Source organism: Mirounga leonina, unplaced genomic scaffold (assembly GCF_011800145.1).
Source record: "Mirounga leonina isolate KUSES-001 unplaced genomic scaffold, KU_Mleo_1.0 Mir_151, whole genome shotgun sequence".
Classification (NCBI taxonomy): Eukaryota; Metazoa; Chordata; class Mammalia; order Carnivora; family Phocidae; genus Mirounga; species Mirounga leonina.
In genome coordinates, this window is record NW_023270377.1 from 100507600 (window position 1) to 100533330 (window position 25731).

Sequence of the window (25731 nt, forward strand, 5' to 3'; positions counted from 1 at the left end):
AGATGAACATACATCTTACCCTTTGTTCATAATTTTGTCCATATTTTAGTCAATTATGTAGGAATATCCATATGTGTGATATGTGTATGATCTTCATATGATCTTCAGTTTATAGGCACTTATTTTTTAATGTGTTGGTATTTATTTTTAAATTAGTTTTTATTTTAATCAAGTTTATAAATGTATCTAGTTGAGTCACCTAATCTGAAGGCTTCTTTTGAAAAATAGCACTCTGCTGAGTTCTGTCCTCAAGACAAACACTTTCACATTTTAAGTAACATGCTTTTATTGTCACTTCTTGATATTTGGTTTCAGGAATTATCTGTTGAATTCCAACTTGGCAAGATGAGGAATTGGCTCTCTGCATCTACCTCTGTTATATACCTCCTCTTATAGTTATTTTATAGTTATGGTTAGATCAATATTTAATGTTTATAGTATTATGAATATTTAAACTATTAGCTAAGTCATGTAGTATACTGTGATTACTTTCCCTTTTCTGCTCAACTTCTTGTTTTCTCTGGAATTAATCCGTGTCTTTAACTTATTTTTCTCATTCTCTTATTTGCATAAATTAAACATTAGGTTAGCAAGATAGTTTTTATGGTGTTACCATTTGTGTTTGCTGTATTTTAAAAATTACTAAACTAGGGGCGCCTGGGTGGCTCAGCTGGTTAAGCTCTGCCTTCAGCTCACTTCTGCTTAGTGGGGAGCCTGCTTCTCCCTCTCCCTCTGCCTGCCGTTCCTCCTGCTTTTGTGCTCTCTGTCAAATAAATAAATAAAATCTTAAAAAAATAAAAAAATAAGATTACTAAACCTATTTAATTATTTTGATTAAACTTAACATCCTTTTTTTTTTTTTTTTAAAGATTTTATTTATTTAAGAGAGAGAGACACAGTGAGACAGGGAACACAGCACAGGGAGAGGGAGAGGGAGAAGCAGGCTCCCCGCCAAGCAGGGAGCCCAATGCGGGGCTCAATCCCAGGACCCTGGGACCATGACCTGAGCCGAAGGCAGACGCTTAACAACTAAGCCACTCAGGCGCCCCTAAACTTAACATTCTTAATAAAGATAAGAAGTGGCCTTAAAATAATTTAACACTATAAATAATTGACTCTATTAAATAGCAATTAAAAATCTTTAAATAATAGAATATTTAATAAAAACATAATATTTGAATTATATTTGTATTTTAGCTGAGATAGGTGATTATGTGTTTATTTATTTTTTTAAGATTTTATTTTTAACTAATCTCCACACCCAGTGTGGAGCTCAGACCTACAACCCTGAGATCAGGAGTCGAGTGCTTCACCCACTGAATGAGCCAGGCGCCCATTTTTGTATTTTTATTGTGATTGCTCAGAAAAGAAATGGAACTTTTTAGGAATGTTATGATCATCAAAGGATAAGTTAGCGTATGGATTGTCTCCTAATGTTTGTAGAGATATACGGCAATTGTACATAAAATTCATTGACCCAGAAGGCCTGATAAACTTCATAAATGTTCGTTGTCTGTCAGCTTCTTATAAAATAGACCAGTAAGTTTAGAAATGCTGTAAGTCATAGCTCTGTTGTATATAAAAGTTTTCAAAAACCGTGAGTTAAAGTAGCCAGTTTTAATTATGTTTTTCAAATTTACTTGCTCCTTTTAATAGTATGTCTGTAATGGCCATAGGATTTTACTAAATAACACCATTTGTCTGCACATTGTGGGGAGTCTGCTAATACCTTTTTCTCTCTCTGGTTTTATTAGTGACAAAAATGCTGAGCTTCTTCCGTAGAACACTTGGGCGTCGGTCAATGCGTAAACATGCTGAGAAGGAACGACTCCGAGAAGCTCAGCGAGCTGCCACGCACATTCCTGCCGCCGGAGACTCTAAGTCCATCATCACATGTCGGGTGTCTCTTCTGGATGGTACTGATGTTAGTGTGGACTTGCCGGTATGTAGGTCCTGCTGAGCATTTGTAGATTCTATATGAGACGACTTTCTTCATTTGAACTTTCTACTGGTAACTTCCTGAGGAAATTAGGTAATATGGGTTAGTGTGGATCAGGCACTGTAACATTGAGGTACATGGATCAAGATACCCAGCATGATAATATTTTTCTGGGATTAATGGAAGTTACCTGAAATATTTAAATGATAGGGTAGTTATTGGCACAGATCATTTGTGAATTTATGTGTGTTCTTTATGATGGCAGTACATAGGGTACTCTAGTGGATTTCTCACAATCCTTGTTGGGCAATTATTAAAACAATGAGAATATTTGGGAATAATGATACATGTATACTACAAGATTTTTAATTCTCTATATTTTTCTTTAATTTTCAAAACACTCCTCACTTTTCCTTAAAACATATTTCTTCAACATTTTTAGTGTGCTTGCAGAAATTTTAATGAAATGCAGTAAAAGGACTTCATACTCCTCAGCTCTGACTGTTTATCTCTTTGCTTCCAAAGTAGTTTGCAGAGGAGGTTTTTTATACACTGTAATCTTTATTTTAAGACAGGATGTTGTGATTTTATTAAAATTTTAGGTGGTTTCTTTTTGTAGGTATGAATGTATAATTATAGCTCACGATGTGAAACAGTCTATATTTGAAAAGGGTTAACTTACGCCTTTTTGAGGGGCAAGAGAGGTAGTTACATGGTTTGGGGTGCAGTTGAGTTTCTTTCTGAGCTATTTACTAATACCAAATGTCTTTATTCTGCATTAAAAGATATATGTAATGGGGCGCCTGGGTGGCTCAGTCAGTTAAACCTCTGACTCTTGGTTTTCTGCTCAGGTCATGATCCTCTAGTTTGTGGGATCGAGCTTCACATCGCGTTCTGCACTCAGCACAGGGGGTCTGCTTGAGATTCTTTCTCCCTGCCTCTCCCTTCCTCTCTGCTCCTTCCCCTGCGCACATTCTCTCTCAAATAAATAAATAAAATCTTAAAAAAAAGATTTATGTAACTAAGCTATAAAATGTATGATTTGATGTGTTATTGGATGTTCACAGTCTTCCCTCCCTACACATTCTTTTTAATATACACCTATATACCCAAAATGCAATAAAAAAGGTCTTTGTGCAAGGTGGTAGCCTAAATGCTGCTACAGTATACAGTTGAATAAACTCTGAAAGACCTTTAACTTAACCTTTAACTGTGACCTTTAACTCACAGAGTGAGCCTAAGGAATTAGTTTGTTTAAATGAATATTCTGATTAATTGGATAATTTAGAATGTACTAGATATATACCTTACACATTTTAAAAATAATGGAATGTGATAAAATTAAACATAGGATTTCTTGAAGTGTTTTGAAGTAATCATCATGGGTATGTTTTATTATCTTTTTACGTTAGACTGGACATCTTTAGGGTTTTTGATTCTGGAAGACTTGAAGGTATTTACATTTTCTTCCTGTAAGGGCTTCTTGGGGTTTGTCAAGCATTCCAATATGTGATACTTCTTTGAGGAGTTTTCATATTCATTTCTTTCTTGATAAGTATCTTAAGGGTTTTGTGTACTATTCCATTAAAATATCATTAGATATGTGATAAAAAGCTTGAGATTGCTGTGTAAGAGACTGGAAAGAAGTTTCTTATTACCTAATGTTTGAAGTATGCAGTCTCAGGGTTATGGATGGAGAGGCTAGGAAATACTAGGAAAGTAGACTTGGGAAAGGATCTTGTTAAAGAGGCAGTGTAGTGTGGAGGAGAAGCAGCACGAGGTTTTAAAGTAGTGGAACAAATGGCTAGTGACTGGTACAGAATGGCTTCCTATGCTTGGTATGCTCAGTAGGTTGGATGTGATGCTTGATCAAGGCCAGAAGTGCTAGCTGACCTCATATGTAGACAATTGCAGTGAAAAAGCCAAGAGTTTTAAATTTGACTTTTTGTGGAACTAGAACAATTGCCTTTTCAGCTCTGCAGGTGAAATCCTAGAGTTAGGCTCTAATTCTAGATGCTTGCATGGGTTTAAAATGGGCATTGGCCTGCTAGCGAAACTGTTTTACTAACAGACAAAAATAGACCAGAGGAATATTAATTTCTAAAAAGAAAGTTTTCCCTTTTTTTTTAATTTAGTTTCTCAACCAGTCTAGTATGATTCCAAAAGAGGATTTAGAATTGATTTTGGAAATTGGATGAAACACATACTCCTTTCCCACTGGGATTAAGGTCACTAGTAATCATAGTGAGCCATTGTGGAACTAAGATGATTGCCCAGGCAATATGTAAGTGATTATCAGTGATTAAAGATAATTTAGATATATGGACTTTAGATTAAAATATACCAGTAGCAATGGTCATTTTCTTCCTTTTGCTGTCTTCCTCTCAAAACTGGGGGAGGGATTTAAGTACCTTCTACTTGCTTGCCCCCCCCCCTTTAAAAAACTAATTACTATGAGAATGCCTAATCCTTTCAGTGAATGATAAAAGCATCAGGTAGAAATTTCTAAGTATCTGATTTTTAAATTTTCTTTTTGGAAATGCCACAGAAACTTTGATTTATGAACTTAGTATTGTTTAGTAAATAGTCTTTTATCATTTTGCGTCTCCCAAGTTTTAAATTAATAAAAAATGTTTGGTTAATCATTTGATAATAATCTTAATATATCGGGTGTCTGGGTGGCTCAGTTGGTTAAGCGATTGCCTTCGGCTCAGGTTGTGATCCTGGAGTCCCAGGATTGAGTTCTGCATCAGGCTCTCTGCTCAGTAGGGACCCTCCCCCCTCTTATGCTCTCTCTCTCTCTCATTCTCTCAAATAAAAATCTTAAAAAAAAAAAAAAAAAACCTTAATATATCTACTTTGCTGATGTAGGCGCTGAAGGCTTTAAATTATATAGCCCATGTGTAGCTATACTTTTAGATAAATAACATTTATAGCTTAGCTATCCTATGTTTTTGAAGACTTAACATTGTTAAGATGGCAGTACACCCCAAATTGATCTACAGATTCAACATAATCCCCACCAGAATACCAGTTGATTTATTTGTAGTAATTGACAAGTTTATTTTAAAATTGATATGGAGGGCGCCTGGGTGGCTCAGTTGGTTGGGCGACTGCTTTCGGCTCAGGTCATGATCCTGGAGTCCCGGGATCGAGTCCCGCATCGGGCTCCCTGCTCGGCAGGGAGCCTGCTTCTCCCTCTGACCCTCACCCCTCTCATGTGCTCTCTCTCTCATTCTCTCTGTCTCAAATAAATAAATGAAAAAAAAAATCTTTAAAATTGATATGGAATTGCAAGGGACTTAAAATAGACATAACAATACTGAAAAAAACCAAAAAACAAAGTAGTAGCATTCAGGCCTTACTGTAAAGCAACAGTAATCAAGATGATGTGCTACTGGCACAAGAATAGACATATAGTGGTGCCTGGTGGCTCAATGGAGCATGTGGCTCTTGATTTTGGGGTTGTGAGTTTAAGTCCCACACTGGGTGTAGGGATTACTTAAAAATAAAATCTTAAAAAAAAAAAAAAAAAAAAGAGTAGACACATAAATTATTGCAACGGAATAGAGAACTCAGTGGTAAACCCATACATCTGTGGTCAATTGTTTCTTTGGGGGGTGGTTCTTAAGACTTTTTTTTAATGAATAATTTTTTTGAATTGAAGAAAAATTCCTATAAAATAAAATTAACCATTTAATTTATTTTTTTATTTTTTAAAAAGATTTTATTTATTAGAGAGTGAGCGAGAGAGCACTGGGGGATGGAGGGGGAAGCAGACTCCCCGCTGAGCAGGGAGCCCCACATGGGGCTCCATCCCAGCACAGGGCTCAGTCCCAGGACCCTGGGATCATGACCTGAGCAGAGGACAGATGCTTAACCAACTGAGCCACCCAGGCGCCCCATAAAATTAACCACTTTAAAATGCATAATTCATGGGTGCCTGGGTGGCTCAGTCGGTTGGGCGACTGCCTTCTGCTCAGGTCATGATCCCAGGGTCCTGGGATCGAGTCCTGCATCGGGCTCCCTGCTCTGCGGGGAGCCTGCTTCTCCCTCTCCCACTCCCCCCTGCTTGTGTTCCCTCTCTCGCTGTGTCTCTCTCTGTCAAATAAATAAATAAAATCTTAAAAAAGAAAAAAAATAATAAATAAAATAAAATAAAATGCATAATTCAGGGGGCCTGGCTGGCTCAGTTGGAGGAATGTGGGACTGTTGATCTCGGGGTCATGAGTTCAAGCCTCCTATTGGGTTTAGAGATTAATTCCATAAATAAAACTTTTTAAAGAGTGCATAATTCGTTGGTGTTTAGTACAATCACTATGTTGTGCAACCATCACCTCTGTTTAGTTCTAAGATATTTTTGTCATCCCAAATGGAAACTCTGTAACTCCCATCAGCCCGTGGTAACTGCTAGTTGGCTTTCTTTCTCTCTCTAAGGATTTGCCTGTTTTGGATGTTTTATATAAATGGAATATTATCCAATCTGTGACCCTTCATTAACTTAGCCTAATGTTTTTGAGGTTCATCCATACTGTGGCATTTATCATTACTTCATTCCTTTTTATGTTGAATAATACTCCACTGTATGATAAATCATATTTTGTTTATCCATTCATCAGTTGATGGACACTTGGGTTGTGTCCATCTTTTAGCAACTGTGAATAGTGCTGCTGTGAATATTCATGTACAAGTGTTTGTTGGAATACATGTTTTTAATTCTTTGGGGTATGATACCTAGGAGTAGAATTGCTGGGTCATATGATAATTCTATGTTTAATTTTTTGTGGAACTGACAAACTGTTTTCCATAGCAACTGTATCATTTTACATTCCCACCAGCAATGTAGGAGGGTTCCAATTTCTCTACATCCTCAACACTTGTTATTTTCCATTTTTTAAATTGTAGTCATCCTGGTGGGTGTGAAGTGATACCTCATTTGTGGTTTTGATTTGTATTTTCCTAATGATTACCGATGAGCATGTTTTTATATGTGTACTGGTCATTTGTACATCTTCTTTGGAAAAATGTCTATTCAAATCCTTTGCTCACTTAATTAAAAAATTTTTTTCTAGTGTTCATTTGAAATATAGTTGACATACAATATTAGTTTCAGGTGTACAACACAGTGATGGGACAATTATATATACATTATGAATGCTCACCATGATAAGTAGTTACCATCTGTCACCATACAAAGTTGTTATAATATTATTGATTATATTCCCTATGCTGTATTTTCATCACTGTGACTTATTTATTTTATAACTGGAAGTTTGTACCTCTTAATCCCCTTCATTTATTTGGCCTATGCCCCAACCTACCTCTCCTCTGGCAGTCATCAGTTTGTTCTCTGTATTCATGAATCTCTTTTTTTGTGTGTGTTTTGTTCATTTTTTTTTAGATTCTGCATATAAGTGAAATCACATGGTATTTGTCTTTGTCTGACTCATTTTACTTAGTTTAATACCTCCTAGATCCATCCATGTTGTTGCAGATGGCAAGATTTCATTCTTTTTTTTTTTTTTTTATGGCTGAGTAATACACCATTGTATATATACACCACATCTTTATTGATTCATCTATCGGCGGACACTTAGGTTGCTTCCATATTTTGGCTATTGTAAATAATGCTGCAGTAAACATAAGGGTGCGTTTATCTTTTTGAATTAGCGTTTTTGTTTTCTTTGCATAAATACTCAGCAGTGGAATTACTGGATCGTATGGTGTTCCTGTTTTTAATTTTTTGAGGAACCGTCCTACTGTTTTCCGTAGTGGCTGCACCAGTTTACATTCCTGCCAACAGTGCATGAGGGTTCCCTTTTCTCCACATCCTCCACAGTACTTATTTCTTGTCTTTTTGATACTAGCCATTCTGATTGGTGTGAGGTAATATCTCACTATGGTTTTGATTAGCATTTCCCTGATGATGAGTGTTGTGGAGCATCTTTCCATGTGTTTGTTGGCCATCTGTATGTCTTTGGAAAAATGTCTATTTAGGTCCTCTCCCTGTTTTTTAATTGAATTATTTGTGGGTTTTTTGTTTTGTTTTGTTTTTGGTATTTAGTTTTGTGAATTCTTTATATATTTTGGATATTAACCTATTACTGGATATATCATTTGCAAATATCTTTCCCCATTCAGTAGGTTGCCTTTTCATTTTGTTGATGGTTTCCTTCATTGTGCAGAAGTTTTTTATTTTGATGTAGTTCTAATAGTTTATTTTTGTTTTGTTTCCCTTGCCTGAGAAGATTTATCCAGAAAAATACTGCTAGGGCCAGGGTCCAAGAGATTACTGCCTATATTTTCCTCTGGGAGTTTTATGGTTTTAGGTCTTATAGTTAAGTCCCAATTTCATTCTTTTGCATATAGCTGTCCAGTTTTCCCAACGCCATTTATTGAAGAGACTGTCGTTTCCCTGGTGTGTATTTTTGCTTCCTTTATTGTAGATTAATTGGCCATATAAGGTTGAATTTATTTCTGGACTCTATCCTATTCCATTGATTTTTGTGTCTGTTTTTGTGCCAGTACCATACTGTTTTTATTAACATTAGCTTTGTAGGATAGTTTGAAATCTGGGATTTTGAGATCTCTAGCTTTGTTCTTCCTTAAAATTGCTTTGGTTATGGTCAGTTGATTTATGATAAGGGTGTCAGAGCCATTCAGTGAGGGAAAGAATGGTCTTTTCAACAAGTGGTGCTAGGAGAACTAGATAGCCATATGCAAAAGAATGAAGTGAAGTGGGAACTTTAGCTCATGCCATATACAAAAATTAACTCAAAAGGGATCAAAGATCTAAACATAACAGCTAAGACTATAAAACTCATAGAATAAAAAATAGGGACAAATCTTCATGACCTTGGATTTGGCACCAGTTTTTAGATATGACGCCAAAAACATGAATAACAAAATAAAAAAATAAGCTGGACTTTTATAAAAATTAAAAACTTTTGTGTCTGAAAGGCCATTATCAAGAAAGTGAAAAGATTCTCACACAGAATGGGAAAGAATATTTGCAGATTACATATTTGATAAGCATTTGTGTCTAGAATATATAAAGAACTGTTCCAGGGTGCCTGGGTGGCTCAGTTGGTTAAGCGACTGCCTTCGGCTTGGGTCATGATCCCGGAGTCCGGGGATCGAGTCCCGCATTGGGCTCCTGGCTCAACGGGGAGCCTGCTTCTCCCTCTGACCCTCTCCCCTCTCATGCTGTTTCTCTCTCGCACGCTCTCTAATAAATAAATAAATAAATAAATAAAATCTTTATTTAAAAAAAAAAATAAAGAACTGTTACAACCCAATAAGAAAAAGACAACCCAATTTAAAAATGGGCAAAGGATCTGAATATAAGATATACTTCTGCACATAAGATATACAAATAGCTGATAACTAAGGATGTCAAGCATCTTTTCATGTACTTGTCAGAGAAACTCAAAAATCAAAACCACAATGAGATACTACATACCAACTAGGAAGGTTAAAATAAAAAGATAATACTAAGTGTTGGTGAGAATGTGGAGAAATCTGAGCCTTCTTAAACTTTTCGGCAGGAATATAAAGTTGTGCAGCTGCTTGGGAATATAGCCTGGCAGTTCCTCAAGTGATTAAACATAGTTATTACCACATGACCCAGCAATTCTACTTTTAGGTACATATCTAAGGAAATTGAAAACATATGTTTAGACAAAAACTTGTACACAGATAGTCATAACAGTGTTATTTTTACTCTCCTAAAGATAGGAAAAAAACCCCAATTATTTGTCAAAAGATGAATGTATAAATAAAATGTGTTTTATTCATATAACGGGATATTATTTGGCCATGAAGGAAATGAAGTACTGATACATGCTACATGGGTGAACTTGTGCTAGGTGAAAGAAGCCAGTCACAAAAGACCACATATTTATATGATTTCATTCGTATGAAAATCCAGAATAAAGAAATCTGTAGGAAAAAAAAAAGATTAGTGATTTATTGGTTGCTAAGGGCAGATGGGTAGGGACTTGAGGGGGTGGTAGGAATGGTGGTTGGGGCAATAACTAAAAGATACAAGGCTTCTTTTCGAGGTATGAAGATGTTCCAGAATGGTGGTGGTTGTACGTATCTGTGAATATACCTTTGAATTTTGTACTTTTAATGGGTGAATGGTACGGTATGTGAATTATATCTCAAAGCTATTTTAAAAAATGCATGGATGGGTGCCTGGGTGGCTCAATTGTTGAGCGTCTGCCTTCGGCTCAGGTCATGATCCCAGTGGCCTGGGATCAAGCCCTGCATCGGGCTCCCTGCTCAGCTGGGAGCTTGCTTCTCCCTCTCCCACTCCCCCTGCTTGTGTTCCCTCTCTTGCTGTGTCTCTCTCTGTCAAATAAATAAATAAAATCTTTAAAAAAAACCATGGATTTTTGCATGCTTGTGTTTTATTCCACTTAAGGTTTTTTAGTGGGGCCCCTGGGTAGCTCATTCGTTAAGTGTCTGCCTTCAGCTCAGGTCATGATCCCAGGGTCCTGGGATTGAGCCCCGCATGGGGCTCTCTGCTCAGCGGGAGGCCTGCTTCTCCCTCTCCCACCCTCCCTGCTTGTGTTCCCTCTCTCACTGTCTCTCTGTCAAATAAATAAATAAATAAAATCTTAAAAATAAATAAGGTTTTTTAGTACTCAAGAGACATGATTTAGAGTTGATTTCGTTGATTCTTTGTAGGAAAAAAAATCCTGGAGACTGTAGTAGCAAAGGCACAAGACAGTGGGCCTATAGACTAATAGTGGCACGGAGACTGCAGCAAAAGGAATGCTTAGTACATGGATATGGTGGAGGGAGAGTTCTAATGAATATTAGAACTGAGTAAGATAAAATTCAGCCCTGGTGGAGGGGGGTGACATTGATTGTGTGGAAGATCATGAGAGCATAGTCAGCTGTCATTGAGAGAGGAGTAAAAGAATGAAGTGGAAAAAGGAATTTCAGTGGAATGGTGTGTTTGGAAGCCAGATTTAGAGGGTTTAAAGGAATTGTTGGGGACAGTCTTCTTTTTGGGACTTCCTATAGTCCCTTGTACCTAGTAGGTGCTTAATAAATATTGTTTAGTTGTTGGGGAAGTGCATGAAGGGAAGTTGGAGGATTGCCATGAGATTTGGTAGTAAAAGGAAGGAAGGAAAGAACAGCAGCTAGAGAATGGCTGGATAGGGAGATCTGAGTTTGTTAAATGAATAAGAAAAATGTTTCTCAGGAATTGGTTTTATATACACAGAGATTGTAGGATGAACATTCTAGAAAAGACTACCATTTTATGCTGGGAAAGATGGAAGGCTGATGAAAAGATAATATCTTGTTGGTCTTAATCTTCAGAAACCAGGATGTGAAGTGAGGACCGGGTTTGAAAGAGGTGGTGACCTGGAATAATTTGTTAGGAGGAAGGAAAAGAAGAATGTAAGCAGCAAGGATGGTCTAGATGCAGCTGAAAATTGAATTTGTGGTGGGGTAAGGAGGATGGCTACAATAGGTAAAGGGGATTAAGATAAACAAGTTAGGGTGATTAAAAAGTAGAGCATAGGGAATATAGTCAGTAATACTGGAATAATTTTGTATGATGACACATGGTAAATACACTTTACACTTATTGTGGTGAGCTTTTGTACTTTATATAATCGTTGAATCACTGTTGTACACCTGAAACTAATTTAATATTATGTCAACTATACTTCAATAAAATTTTTCTTTTAAAAAATGTGCAAAGGGCTTAAATAGATACTTCTCCAAAGAAAATATGCAAATGCTTGGGACGCCTGGGTGGCTCAGTTGGTTAAGCATCTGGCTCAGTCGGTTAAGCGTCTGCCTTTGGCTCATGTCGTGATCTCAGGGTCCCGGGATCAAGCCCCCCGCATCGGGCTCCCTGCTCAGTGGGGAGCCTGCTTCTCCCTCTGCCTGCCACTCCCCCTGCTTGTGCTCACTCTCTTTTTCTCTCTGACAAATAAATAAAATCTTTATTAAAAAAGGGGGGGGGGGCACCTTGGTGGCTTAGATGGTTAAGTGTCTGCCTTCAGCTCAGCTCATGATCTCCGGGTCCTCGGATCAAGCCCCACGTCGGAGCTTCAAATGAATGAATAAAATCTTTAACAAAAAAAAAAAACAAAAAAAAAAACTTAAGAAAATATGCAAATGCTCAATAAGCACATGAAAGTATGCTCAACATCACTAGGCATTAGGGAAATGCAAATCAAAAATCACATGAGATACCCTGTCACACGCATCAGGATGGTTGTATCAAACAAAACAAAGCAAAACAACCTCAGAAGATAACAAATGTTGGGGAGGTTGTAGAGAAATTGCAACCTTACGCATTGCTGGTAGGAATGCAAAATGGCGCAGCTACTACGGAAAACAGTTGGGCAGTTTCTCAAAAGTTAAACATAGAATTATTATATTCCATACTTAAGTATATACCCAAAATAATTGAAAGCAGGGACTCAAACAGATACTTGTATGCCATTGTTTATAACAGTATTCACGATAGCCAAAAAGTGGAAACAACTCAAATGTTCATCAACAGATGAACGGATAAACAACATGGTATATACTTACAATGGAATATTATTCACTTTTATTTTTATTTTTTTAAGAATAACAAAAAATATTTTACTAAAACATAAGATTTACAGACGTTTCCAGACAAGCCATACAAAATGGTCACAAGCTTTTTCTTGAAGGAAGGATTCTACACTTGACAGCAAAGTCACAATGTTATTAGTGAGGCCTGTGATGTTTGTTTAATGTTCCCATTTTGGTTCAAACAATCAAGCTTGTCCATCTACAGCGTCTAAATAAAGTTAGACTTGGCTAGAGAGCATATTCTGAAGAACTGGTTAGCTGCTTTTAACCAATGCAATTAGATTACCATAAAAAGGGGGAAAGGAGCCCATAAAATTAAAATAAAACCACCTCTCCCCCTCAAAAAAAGTAATAAAGAAAAACACCCACATCCCTGCAGCTAACCCTGACAACTACCTTCATTCACAGTACTTTATACTCAAACCATGATGGGGGAAATGAATAAATGCAGAGAAGGGCCACTGCTTTTAAACGTTTCACAACAATCCAGATGGTACTTCTAGCCTCTGCTCATGCTTTACAACAGTGAATCAAGACAAGACATAGATTTGCTAATGTGCATTTAATCACCGAAGGACTGAAGATGTCTGGGCTTTTATTTTGCAATGTTTCTGAGACTGTGTCCATTAAATGCAAACAAAAAAGAAGTGGCAGAACAGGAGAAGTGATGCACACTTGATTAAATCGATTTTAAATATTATTCATGGCATATAGCCTAGTCCATGCTCTAGCTGTTTCTATGGCTTGGGCTTCATTGGTCTTCCACTGCTCCGCTACATCATTTGCTAATGGATCATCTGGATTGGGAGCACTTAACAAAGCCTGGATCGATAGCAGAACTGTGCGGATCTGCAGTGCTGGGAACCACTTATCTTTCAAAATATCTAAACATATTCTTCCCAACTTGTCTACATTAGGATGATAAATTTTGGTCATGAAATGTACTTTAGGGGCTGCCATCGGGTATTCTTCTGGTAGGAATAGTTCAAGCTTAAAAGTCCCTCCCTCAAAGGGGGAATCCTGGGGACCAGCAATGACCACATGAAAATAACGGGCGTTGCTCTCATCTGGTTCTGCTTTAATGCCAGGAACTGGTTCTGTCAGCAAACGCTGGGTTTCCTTGATAATCCTGTGGGGCAGCCTGGCCAGCTTGTCAGATCCCGAGTTCGGCCTCTGGTCTCAACTCTGGCTCCACTCGCCTCACGCATGGAATATTACTCAGTTTTAAAAAGGAATGAAATTTTGGAGCCTGCTATAACATGGATGAACTTTGAAAACATTCTGCTAAGTGAAATAAGCCAGGCACAAAAGGACATAGATTGTATGATTCTACTTATGTAACATATATAGACTAGGCAAATTCACAAGCCACAGAAAGGAGGAAAGAGGTTATTAGGGATTGAAGGGAAGGAGTGTGAGGGATGATTGTTTAATGGGTACCAAGTTTCTGATTGATGTGATGAAAAGTTCTGGAAATGAATATGGTGATGGTTGTACACGTTGGGAATATATTTAATGGCATTGAATTCTGTATGCTAAAATGAGAAATTTTATGTTATGTTAAAAAGGAGAAATGGAAGCTGATGAATGTTAATAAGTGGGGTCAGTGTAGCGGAAGTTTCCATGTAGTTGGAGAACCTAGGCATCGAGAGTAATTTTATTAACAAGTTAGAGACAAGGTTGTGATAAGTTGGGGGTATCTAATTGATCTGAGAGGTGACATTCAAGGTAAAATCTCGTTGTGGTATGTAACCCTTAGGGAATTGGAGCTTGGGAGACAGCAGAATTCAAATTCTAGTCTGTCATTTTTTAGTCATGCAATTTTTGTCATATTACTAAAGCTTTCTGAACTTCTTTCCATGTTAAGTATTTGTTAAATGGACAAATAAACCATAATTATCAGAGTAATTGTATTAAATGAACATATGTTTAAGAAAAAGAAAGAAGTGCCAGCACTTAGGTAGGAATTTTAAAATGAGAAAAACAGAGGAAAAATACTTGAGGAAATAAATAGTTTTCCCAGAATTAAAGGGAGATAAAAGATCGCAGCTTTAAAAGCCCAATAGAATAGCAAATACAGTTAAGGAAAAAAAAACACACCTAGTTACATTATATTGAAATTTAAGACTATCGGAGTTAGAGAAGTCTAAAAACTTTTACCAAGAGAATTAATAACATTATTAAGGACCAGAATTCAAATTGTCATCGTACTTTTCAACAGTAACATAAGCTGCAAGAAAAAGAGTAATACATTTGGAATATTAAGAGAGTATTGAAAGAAAGTAACTTTCAACCTTGAATTTTGTTAAGGAGACAATTGTCATTCAAGTGTAAGAGCATGATTAAACTATTCTCAAACATAGAAGACCTTTAAAGATTAGCCATACAAAGTCCCACATGGGGAACATTTCTGTAGGAAGAACTCAAATGAGTGGAGAAACAAATCTAGCAGATGCTATTAGATATATGTGATGTATACATGTAAGAGTGTAAAGATGCTCAAAATACTAAAATAAAGATTGTTGTCTTAAAAAAAATTAGCCACAACCAGAGAAAAGAAATAAGAGAAAGTATGTTCATAAACATGAGGATTGGATGGAGGGGAGATCATGGGCATGAGGGCATGGTAAGTTCTTCTCTTGGTAAAGGGATATTTGGTTAGCACTTGTATTTATCAAAAAGAAAGGCGGTAAAAAGTGCAGGAAATGCAAAAATACAAGTTGAAATAAAGATGTTCATTAAAAGGCAGAGATTGATGATTCAGTAAAAAAAAAATGTGTGTGTGGTATGTGTATGTGCATATATATATTTTACAAGAAGTACCCTAAATCATAATTTAAAATTACATAGGAGGAGGGGCATGGGTAGGATGTGTATGACAATAGTTGAAAATTGAGATCCCAACAATGCTTTTGCTTAAGTGGGTTGTATCTATTGATAGTTACCTTATTAGAAATTAAAACTGGAAAATTAAACATTTATCTATCGGCTAATTTTAAAACAGCAGTAATCTACCCCTTGTAAGTTATAACATAAGTAACAAACAAGTATTTTGTTAAAAAAGATTTTATTTTATTAGAGCGTGCACGCGCGCAAGAGCATGGGGGTTGGTGCGGGCAGAGAGAGGGAGAAGCCGACTCCCCGATGAGTGGGGAGCTTGACGCAGGACTGGATCCCAGGACGCTGAGATCATGACCTGAGCCAAAGTCAGACGCTTAACCCACTGAGCCATCCAGGCTCCCTAGCAACATACAAGTATTTTTTTTTTTTTAAACATACAAGTATTTGTGAAAAACAGCTATTTCACTAAACAACAAAAGAATTTAGTGAGAAGTGTAGTATCGTCTTATGCACTTTTGCCTATCTCTTTAATGTCTGGTCTAAGAGAACATACTTAGATTCTCTTTTCTGCTTCTGCATTTACTCTGTTGCAATATATTGTTTTGATTGAGTTATGTGAGGAGAATCCTAGGACCTTGTGGATCTTTTGGAAAGTATCTGGGGGAACCTTTGGGTCCTGAGACCACACTTTGAGAACTGCTTTTTCCAAACAAGTTTCTTTGCTTATTACTGACCCTCCCTCCCCATTTGGTATCTTCTCCATTGATGGCCATATTTTTTCATTGTCCCATATTTCCTCCCACCTTCTATTTTTATTTTTGCTATTTCCTACCTGACATTCTTTTCCATTTTAAGGCTGATCTCCCAAGTTTTCACTGATGCTTCTAGTCTCTGTGACTATCTCATCTCTAAAATCTGTTGGCAAGTATATAGTTAGTTCCACATGATTCATACTTCAGTGTTCTAAGTTTTCTTGTGTTTTTTCTTTCCAATCACATTATAAGGCTCCTTTGAATTAGAGACTCTCAAAATCAACAAGACAAGAGTTTCCCCTTACAGCGTTTAGTACAAGGTGATGTTTGTTGGTTGATAGGAAGTAACACTTTCTGCAAAAGTGCATATAGATCACAAATTCTCTTTTGGCCTTAAGTAGTTTATTGGAAAATTATAGTATCTTACACGTTACCTGATATATGGTAGTATTTTTGGTATTGCAAGTAATGTTTTATTATTTATTTATTAGAGAGAGAATAGTGTGTGCATGACCAGGGGAGGGACAGAGGGAGAGAATCTCAAGTAGACTCCCCACTGAGCATGGAGTCCTATGTGGGGCTCGATCTCAGGACCCTGAGATCATGACCTGAGCCGAAATGAAGAGTTGGATGCTCAACTGACTGAGCCACCCAGGTGCCCCTAGATCTTGTATAACTAAAACCATCTTCAGTTCAGGCTTGTTGATCTTATGAGTCATTTATTGATTAATTTATTTTCTTACCATTTCAGAAAAAAGCCAAAGGACAAGAGCTCTTTGATCAGATAATGTACCATTTGGACCTTATTGAAAGTGACTATTTTGGACTGAGATTTATGGATTCTGCACAAGTAGCAGTGAGTAGCTGTTTTTTTGGAGGTTCCAATGTGGGGGTAGAAATGGAAAATTTCAGATGACATGCTAAGTGCTGCAAGACTAAATATTCTTACTGTATTCTCTTTTTCTTCTGATTTTCTTATTATGGTCTGAAGCTTTGACCCCTTCAAAATAACCTGAATAAATAAAATCTTAAAAAAAAAAAAAGTAACCTGAAGTGCTTGTTAAAAAAATGTGATTCCTGGTCCTAGCCCATATTATTAGAGCATGATCTTTGCAGTTGAGGCTAGGAAATCTTTTTTTTTTTTAATTTATTTTTGAGAGAGAGAGAATGAGTGAGAGAGCACTAGAGGGGAGAGGGTCAGCGGGAGAAGCAGACTCCCCGCTGAGCAGGGAGCCCCATGTGGGACTCGATGCTGGGACTCCAGGATCATGACCTGAGCCAAAGGCAGACGCTTAACCAACTGAGCCACCCAGGTGCCCTGGAAATCTGTCTTTTTAATAACCACTGGGTTGGTAGTTGGGCATACTAAAGTTTGAGAACCACTGTGTAATGGAAAGGGTGCTAAAATGGGAGTTTTGTGGGTTCTTGTGTAAGTGATAAAAGTTACTCATTTGCAAATTAAGGTGAGTAGACTAGGTTATCTTCAAGATTCCTTCCTGATCTTTGATTCTATAAATGTTCTTTGACCATGTACATTTCAGATGAGAGAAATGTATATGTGATACAGTAGGAAGTTGGAAGCTTTTCAAAGATCTGAGTACTATATACTAGAATTTGACTGGAGGGTGTTTGAGTGAAAGTAGTAGATGATAAGATTGGAAGGTGGATTATTGGCCAAAATGAATACCAAAAGTATTAAATAATAGACGGGCAATATTTATTCTCTAATAATAGGGATTAGGGTTTTTTTGAGCAAGGAGGTTATATTTTGCTTCAGGAAGTATTATATGGAAATATTGTATAGGATTATTTGGAATGCACAGAGATTGAAGTTAGAAAGAGTCATTGCAAATACTGGGGATAAAAGTAATGTTAAGGCCTGGAATAGGATATTCACAGTAGCAGGGAGGGGGAGGGAGTAGAGATAAGGATACCAAGACATTAAGCTCTGTGTTCTGGAAGTCTGTGATGGAGGAGTGTGTATGTATGTGTATGTGTTTAGTGACACACTAATTGTAGTACATCTAGGACTCACAGGAACAATATATAAGAATTCTCAAGTTCTTTTTGGAGTGGGGCATTCATTCATTTGGTGTGATTAATAAATTAATTAGAATACCTCCATAAGATACTATTAAAAACACATCTTTTGGAGATGAACTCCTTAGTTGCCTTTATAGAACATCTTGACTAAATTTACAGCTGTTAATAATGCTAGCTATAATTTTTTTTTCTCTGATTTCCATACCCCTAGTCCCCCTTCCTGAGTTAAAATAATTTAAGTATGAACATTTAGCAACAGAGTACTAGCTAAATTTTGGCAATGCAATACTCTGCAGCTCATTAAAAATGGTGATTTTTAAAGTATACTAATTGACATAGAATAATGTAGAGAAAAGGGTTACAGAACAATATATTAGAGTTTTTCTATTTAAAAAAAAAGTGGATATATGTACACATACATACATGAAAAAATTTGCAAAGCTATTTCCCATAGTTTCAGAGTTCTCATCTCTGGATGGAGTTTGTATAGGAGGCGTTTCTTTTATTTTTCATTTTAATGTTATTTCTCTCCGATTAGACTAAATCCATCGAGGGCAAGGAATTCATCTTACTGTGTTGCCCAGCATGTAGTAGACATATGAAACATTTATCAAATTAAATTCTCGTGTACTGCTTAGTTTGATATAAAGGCCTGGTTGACTGTTGAGTTTAATATTATTTATCAGTCATCTTTCAAATAATGGAATTACAGTCTTATAATATGAAAAAATAAATGATGTTAGGGATAAATAATTCATAGCTTCCTTTTTTTTTGCGGAGCTGTGAAGGAGAAGAGGTAGGAATATGCCAACATTAAATTTCAGGTACCTTCTTTCCTTAGGATACATAAATTAGTCTCTCCTTATCCATGGTTTCACTTTCCATGGTTTCAGTTACCTGTGTTCAACCCCAGTCTGGAAGCAGATGATCTTCCTTCTGACATGTTGTCAGAAGGTCAGTGGTAGCCTAACGCTACATCACGATGCCTACACCATTCCTCTCACTTCATCTCATCACGTAGGCATTTTATAATCTCATAGCATCACAAAAAGAAGGGTGAGTACAGTACAATAAGATACTGTCAGAGACCACATTCACAAAATTTTATTATGCTATATTATTAATATTGTTGTAGTTTATTATTAGTTGTTACTAATATCTTACTGTGCCTAATTTATACATTAAACTTTATTATAAGTATGTATAGAAAAAAATACGGTATATATTGGGTTTGGTACTATCTGTGGTTTCAGGCATCCACTAGGAGTCTTGGAATGTATCTCCCACAGATAAGGGGGGGACTATTGTAATTGCGGAAAGAAATAGACATGTAGCCATTGCTAAGTTGTACTATTTGCACTTCGTTAATATCAGTAATTACTGAATTACTAGATCCATTAATATTTTTTCCCTCATTTGATACACATATAGTACCTTTTTTCTGGTCATAACGAGTTTTTAGTAAAGCCAATATTAGAACTCTTTTTTTTTTTTTTTTAAGTTTTATTTATTTAAGTAATCCTACAGCCGACGTGGGGCTTGAACTCATGACCCCGAGATCAAGAATGCAATTGCATGCTCCTCGGACTGAGCCAGCCAGGCGCCTTAGAACTTTTATTTATTTATTTATTTATTTATTTATTCATTTATTTATTTATTTATGATTTTATGATTTTATTTATTTGACAGAGAGAGACAGCGAGAGCAGGAACACAAGCAGGGGGAGTGGGAGAGGGAGAAGCAGGCTTCCCGCCGAGCAGGGAGCCCGATGTGGGACTTGATCCCAGGACCCCGGGATCATGACCTGAGCCGAAGGCAGATGCTTAACGACTGAGCCACCCAGGCGCCCAAACTTTTCTTTTTTTAAAGATTTTATTTATTCATTTGAGAGACAGAGGATGAGCAGGGAGAGGGAGAAGCGGACTCCCCATTGAGCAGGGACCCTGACGCGGGGCTCGATCTTAGGACACTGTGATCATGACCTGAGCCAAAGGCAGACACCCAACCTACTGAGCCACCCAGGTGCCCCACCTTAGAATTTTTAATCCCTGTTCTTTTTAGTTGTAGTTTATCCTTCCCAAGCCCAGAAACCTAGGCATTAAGATTAAATTTTAGTAAGATTTACTTTCTGTTTTTGCTGTCACTGAAATACCCTCTGTGAGTTGAACTGGAAAAACAATAGCTGGTAGACGAAAGCTAGTCAAAAAATGACCTCTAGATAAGATTTTAAGTATTCTTAAAGTGCTAACTCACATAATTCTACAATTTTATGACATCAGTAGCATAGAAAAGACTCTCAGGTATTTGTCATGTGGCCAGATTTAACCCCAGAATGAAACAAAATTGATACTTTGCAAACAGTTCTGTTTATTGGTGAAGATAGTGAACTTGATCAAGTGAAGTTTTTGGCCAGGATCATCTGTGTAAACTAAGTTAGTCCTATGATTTTCATGTCTGTCATATTTAGTGTGTAGACATAAGTGTAGAATCCAAAGAATGTTGAGGCAGGGTAAAAAAGTGACCAAAACCAGATCAAGACACTACATAAAAAGAGAACTGAGGGCCAATATCTCTGATGAACAGAGATGCAAAAATCCTCAACAAAGTATTAGCAAACCAAATCCAACATCATTCGCCACAATCACTTGGAGTTTATTCCTGGGATGCAAAGGTGGTTCAATATTGGCATATCAATCAATGTGATACGTATCAGTAAGAGAAAGGATAAAAACCATTTGATCGTTTCAGTAGATGCAGAAAAAGCATCTGACAAAGTACAACATCCATTCATGATAAAGACCCTCAACAAAGTGGGTTAGAGGGAACATACCTCAAAATAATAAAGGCCATATATGAAAAACTCACAGCTAACTCAGTGTTGACAAACTGAGAGCTTTTCTCCAAAATCAGGAGCAAGACAAAGATGTTCACTCTCACTGCTGTTATTCAACATAGTACTGGAAGTCCTAGCAATCAGGTAAGAAAAAGGAATAAAAGGCATCCAAAAATTTTTTTTTTTTTTTTTTTAAGATTTTATTTATTTGAGATAGAGCGAAAGAGAAAGCACAAGCATGGGGCAGAGGGAGAAGGAGAAATAGGCTCCCTGCTGAGCGGGGAGCCCTATGCGGGGCTCAATCCCATGATTTTGAGATCATGATCTGAGCCAAAGGCAGATTCTTAACCAGCTGAGCCACCCAGGCACTCCAAAGGCATCCAAATTGGTAAGGAAGAAGTAAAACTTTAACTATTTGCAGATGACATGGTATTATGTATAGAAAGCCTTAAAGACTCCACCAAGAAACTGTTAGTGCATTTCTCTACACTAATAATGAAGCAGCAACAGGAGAAATTAAGAAAGCAGTTTCATTTACAATTGCACCAATACCTAGGAATAAACTTAACCAAGGGGTGAAAGACCTGTACACTATAAAACATAAAACTATAAAACATTGATGAAAGAAATTGAAGACAACACAAAGAAATGGAAAGACATTCCATGCTCATGGATTGGAAGAATAAATATTGTTAAAGTGTCCATACTACACAAAGTAATCAGATTTAATGCAATCTCTATCAAAATATCAACAGCATTTTTTACAGAACTAGAACAAATAATCCTAAAATCTGTATGGAACCACAGAAGACCCCAAATAGCTAAAACAGTCTTGAAAAAGAAAGACAAAGCTAGAGGTATCACAATTCCAGATTTCAAGTTACACTACAAAGCTATAGTAAACAACACAGAATGGCACTGGCACAAAAACAAACACATAGATCAATGGAACAGGATAAAAAGCCCAGAAACAAGCCCACAGTTATATGGTCTTTGACAGAAGAGGCAAGAATATGTGATGGGGAAAAGACAGTCTCTTCAACAAATGGTTTTGGGAAAATTGGACAACTACATGCAAAAGAATGAAACTGGGTCACTTCCTTAAATCATACACAAAACTAAACTCAAAATGGATTAAAGACCTAAATGTGAGACCTAAAACCATAAAAATCTTAGAAGAGAGCCCAAGTAGTAATTTTTCTGACATGAGCCATAACAGCATTTTTCTAGATATGTCTCCAGAAGCAGGGGAAAAAAGCAAAAATAAATTATTGGGACTACATGAAAATAAAAAGCTTCTGCATTGCGAAGGAAATAAATAACTAAAATGCAACCTACTGAATGGAAGAATATATTTGCAAATGACATATCTGATAAAAGGATAGTATCCAAAATATATAAAGAACTTATACAGCTCAAAACTTAAAAAACAAATTATCCAATTAAAAAATGGGCAGAAGACATGAACAGACATTTCTGCAAAGAAGACATCCAGATGACCAACAGACACATGAAAAGATGCTCATCATCACTTACCATCAGGGAAATGCAAATCAGACCTACAATGAGATACCACCTCACACCTGTCAGAATGGCTAAAATAAAAAACAAGAAACAAATGTTGGTGAGGATGCAGAGAAAAAGGAACACTTGTGCACTGTTAGTGGGAATGCAAACTGATGCAGCCATTGTGGAAAACAGTATAAGGTTCCTCAAAAAAATAAAAATGAAACTACCCTATAATCCAGGAATTACACTACTGGGTATTTACCCAAAGAATACAAAAACACTAATTCAGAGGATATATGCACCTCTGTGCTTATTGCAGCATCATTTCCAATAGTCAAATTATAGAAGCAACCCAAATGTCCAGCGACAGATGAATGGTTAAAGAAGAGATGGTATATATATCTAGTGGAATATTATTCAGCCATAAAAAGGAAACTTTGCCATTTGCAACAACATGGGTGAAGCTAGAAAGTATAATGCTAAGTGATTTAAATCAGTGAGAGAAGGACAAATACCATTTGATTTCTCTCATATGTGGAATTTAAGAAACAAAACAAATGAGCAAAGGGAAAAAAAGAGAGGCAAACCTAAAGACTTAATTATAGAGAATAGGGCACCTGAGTGGCTCAGTCAGTTAAGCATCTGCCTTCAGCTCAGGTCATGATCCAGCATCCTGGGATCGAGTCCCGCATTGGGCTCCCTGCTCAGTGGGGAGTCTGCTTCTCCCTCTACTCTCCCCGCCCCCCGCTCATGATCTCTCTTTCAAATAAATAAATAAATAAATAAAATCTTTAAAAATATATTATAGAGAACAAACTGATGGTTACCAGAGGGGAGGTGGGTGGGTGATAGCACTAAATAATGTACAGAATTGTTGAATCACTATATATCACCTGAAACCAATATAACACTGTATGTTAATTATACTATAATTAAAATAAAAACCTTAAAAAAATGATCAAGGAATTACATGTTACATTTCAATCTTGAATATATCATATGTATGCCTATATATATAAAGTTAGTGTGTTAAAGTTTAGTTTATTGGTCATTTCAGATAAGTCCAAAATATGTATGACTGGAATTATGCATTTACTTTTCTTCCTATGAATACATAAAATCTGAGTTTGCTGTTGTTTACTTTTGCTTATACCAGCTCATTTTATGTTCACATACACATTGAATTTTGTAGTTGAAATGTCATCTTTACAGAAAAGTTGCAAGAACAGTGTAAATAACTATTTTTGTGGAACCATTTGAGAAAGTTGCAGATGTCTCATCGCCCCTGAATTCTTTTTTTTTTTAAGATTTATTCATTTATTTGACACAGGGAGAGAGAGAGCGCACACACACAAGTAGGCAGAGCAGCAGGCAGAGGGAGAGGGAGAAGCAGCTCCCTGCTGAGCAGAGAGCCCGATGCGGGGCTTGATCCCATGACCCTGGGATCATGACCTGAGCCAAAAGCAGCCGCCTAACCTACTGAGCCACTCAGGCGCCCCCCCCACCCCACCGAATTCTTTAGTGTATGTTTCCTACAAGCATATTCTGTATAGCTCAGTACAATCGTCAAAACCAGGAAGTGGTTGTGACATTACCACCATCTAATCCTCAGACTCCATTCATATTTTGCCAGTTGTCTGTACAGTGTCCTTTATAGCCAAAGGGTCTAGTTCAGAATCATGTTTTACATTCAGGTGTCAGATTTCATCAGTTGCCTTCATCTTGGAATACTGTGGTTCCTCAGTCTTTCCTTGACTTTTACGTTTTTGAAGATACAGTTCAGTAATTTTTATAGGCTACCCCTCAGTTTGGGTTTGTTTGATGTTTGGTCATGAAGTAGGTTAATCTTAGACACTTTGGCAGGAAAGTAAGTGAAGTGATGCTGTGTTTTCTTACTCTATCAAGTGACATTTAACTTTATTTTGTCCCATTACCAGTGATACTAACTTTTTGCTTGGAATCTTTTTTTTTTTAAGAGACAGGATGGGGAGTGGCAGTAGTGGGGGTGAAGAGAATGGGAGAGAATATGTTAAGGAGGCTCCATGCCCAGTGCGGAGCCCAACGTGGGGCTTGATCTCACAACCCTGAAATCATGACCTGAGCCGAAATCAAGAGCTGGACGCTTAACCAACAGAGCCACCCAAGTGTCTTGATATTAACTTTGATACCTTGATTAAGGTAGTATCTACCAGGCCTCTCCATTATATTCTTTTTCTCTTTGTAATTAAGTTTTTCTTTCTTCTTTCTTTCTTTCTTCCTTGTGGGCAGTTACTTTGAGATTTCCTTATCAAATTTTCTGTTTATTATGAACCAGTGGATTCCTGTCTTATCCAATGTGTTATAATTTGTTACTGTCATTTCTTCTGATGCTCAGAGTTTCCCAAGTTTGGCCAACGGGAGCTGCCTCAGGATGGCTTCTGTGTTCTTTTAACGTGCATCCATCATTCTTTGGGTATTACCTTACTTCTGGGTCAAGATTATGTTCCATGTTCATATTGTATTTCCCTGTTCCAGCCCTGGAATTAGCCATTTTTCCAGTTGGTTTTGTGTTCAGATTTAGGGAATATATGTTCACATTTATTTCTGTCTATATAAATTGACACATTGAATTCATACCCATAACTCCCAATTCCAGTCCAATGCCACAGGGCTTATTGTAGTATTTTCCTCTCCCATATTTATAGTTCTCTTTTACATAAACCAGGCTTTGTCTGTCATCAGTATGTTTACTTGAGTGATCACTCACTCTGGATGGAATCAGTCTCTAACCTCTTCCTGTGCAGATTCTGGCATTGCCCAGACTACCTTCTTACTTCGGGACTGAATTATTTGGGAAGAGAAAGCTTCTTATATTCCAGTTACCTTATAAATACAGAATAGTATGTAAAGCACTTCTTTGGAGATAGTATTGAAGAGTTATCCCCCTAGAAGTATGGTTTAGGGTAGGAGGATTAGAGGGAAGAGAGAAGATACACTTGAGGAAAACAGAGTTGGTTTTACTTAAGGTGACCATATAGTCTTTTGCCTGAAGTAGGCCACTTTTAAAAAATCGAGATATAATTTACAAATCATAAAATTCACCAGTGGTTTTTAATATATTCAGACTTGTGCAACCATCACCACTAATTCCAGAACATTTTCATTACTTGCAAAAGAAGCCCTGTTCACATTGCCAGTCACTCCCTATTTCCCCTGTCCCACAGCCCCTGGCAAACACT

At 37.0% G+C, this 25731-nt stretch overlaps 2 protein-coding genes across 7 annotated transcripts in view; one reads left to right on the forward strand and one right to left on the reverse strand.

Moving 5' to 3' along the window:
• EPB41L5 (erythrocyte membrane protein band 4.1 like 5) overlaps window positions 1-25731 on the forward strand; it is a 143020-nt gene that overhangs the window by 8284 nt on the left and 109005 nt on the right. For 5 of the 6 annotated variants that reach the window (XM_035008198.1, XM_035008197.1, XM_035008199.1 and 2 more), the window contains 2 exons: window positions 1755-1942; window positions 16880-16984. In XM_035008198.1, the coding sequence (XP_034864089.1) occupies window positions 1763-1942; window positions 16880-16984 (285 nt within the window). In that variant the 5' untranslated portion in view covers window positions 1755-1762. The other variant, XM_035008200.1, reaches the window with a different exon arrangement.
• Window positions 13226-16149, reverse strand: LOC118012611 (ubiquitin-conjugating enzyme E2 N-like). The gene is made up of 2 exons (XM_035008315.1): window positions 16111-16149; window positions 13226-13684 (listed from the first exon to the last, which is right to left on the reverse strand). The coding sequence occupies exons 1-2, from the start codon at window positions 16147-16149 to the stop codon at window positions 13226-13228; spliced, it is 498 nt and encodes a 165-aa protein (XP_034864206.1).

Bases quoted from the DNA above. Each gene is read 5' to 3' on its own strand.
- LOC118012611 (XM_035008315.1), bottom strand. From the start codon at position 16,149: ATGGCCATCAATGGAGAAGATACCAAATGGGGAGGGAGG. The intron at 13,685-16,110 runs GTCAGTAATAAG...GGATCTGACAAG, and splicing joins ATACCAAATGGGGAGGGAGG to CTGGCCAGGCTGCCCCACAG.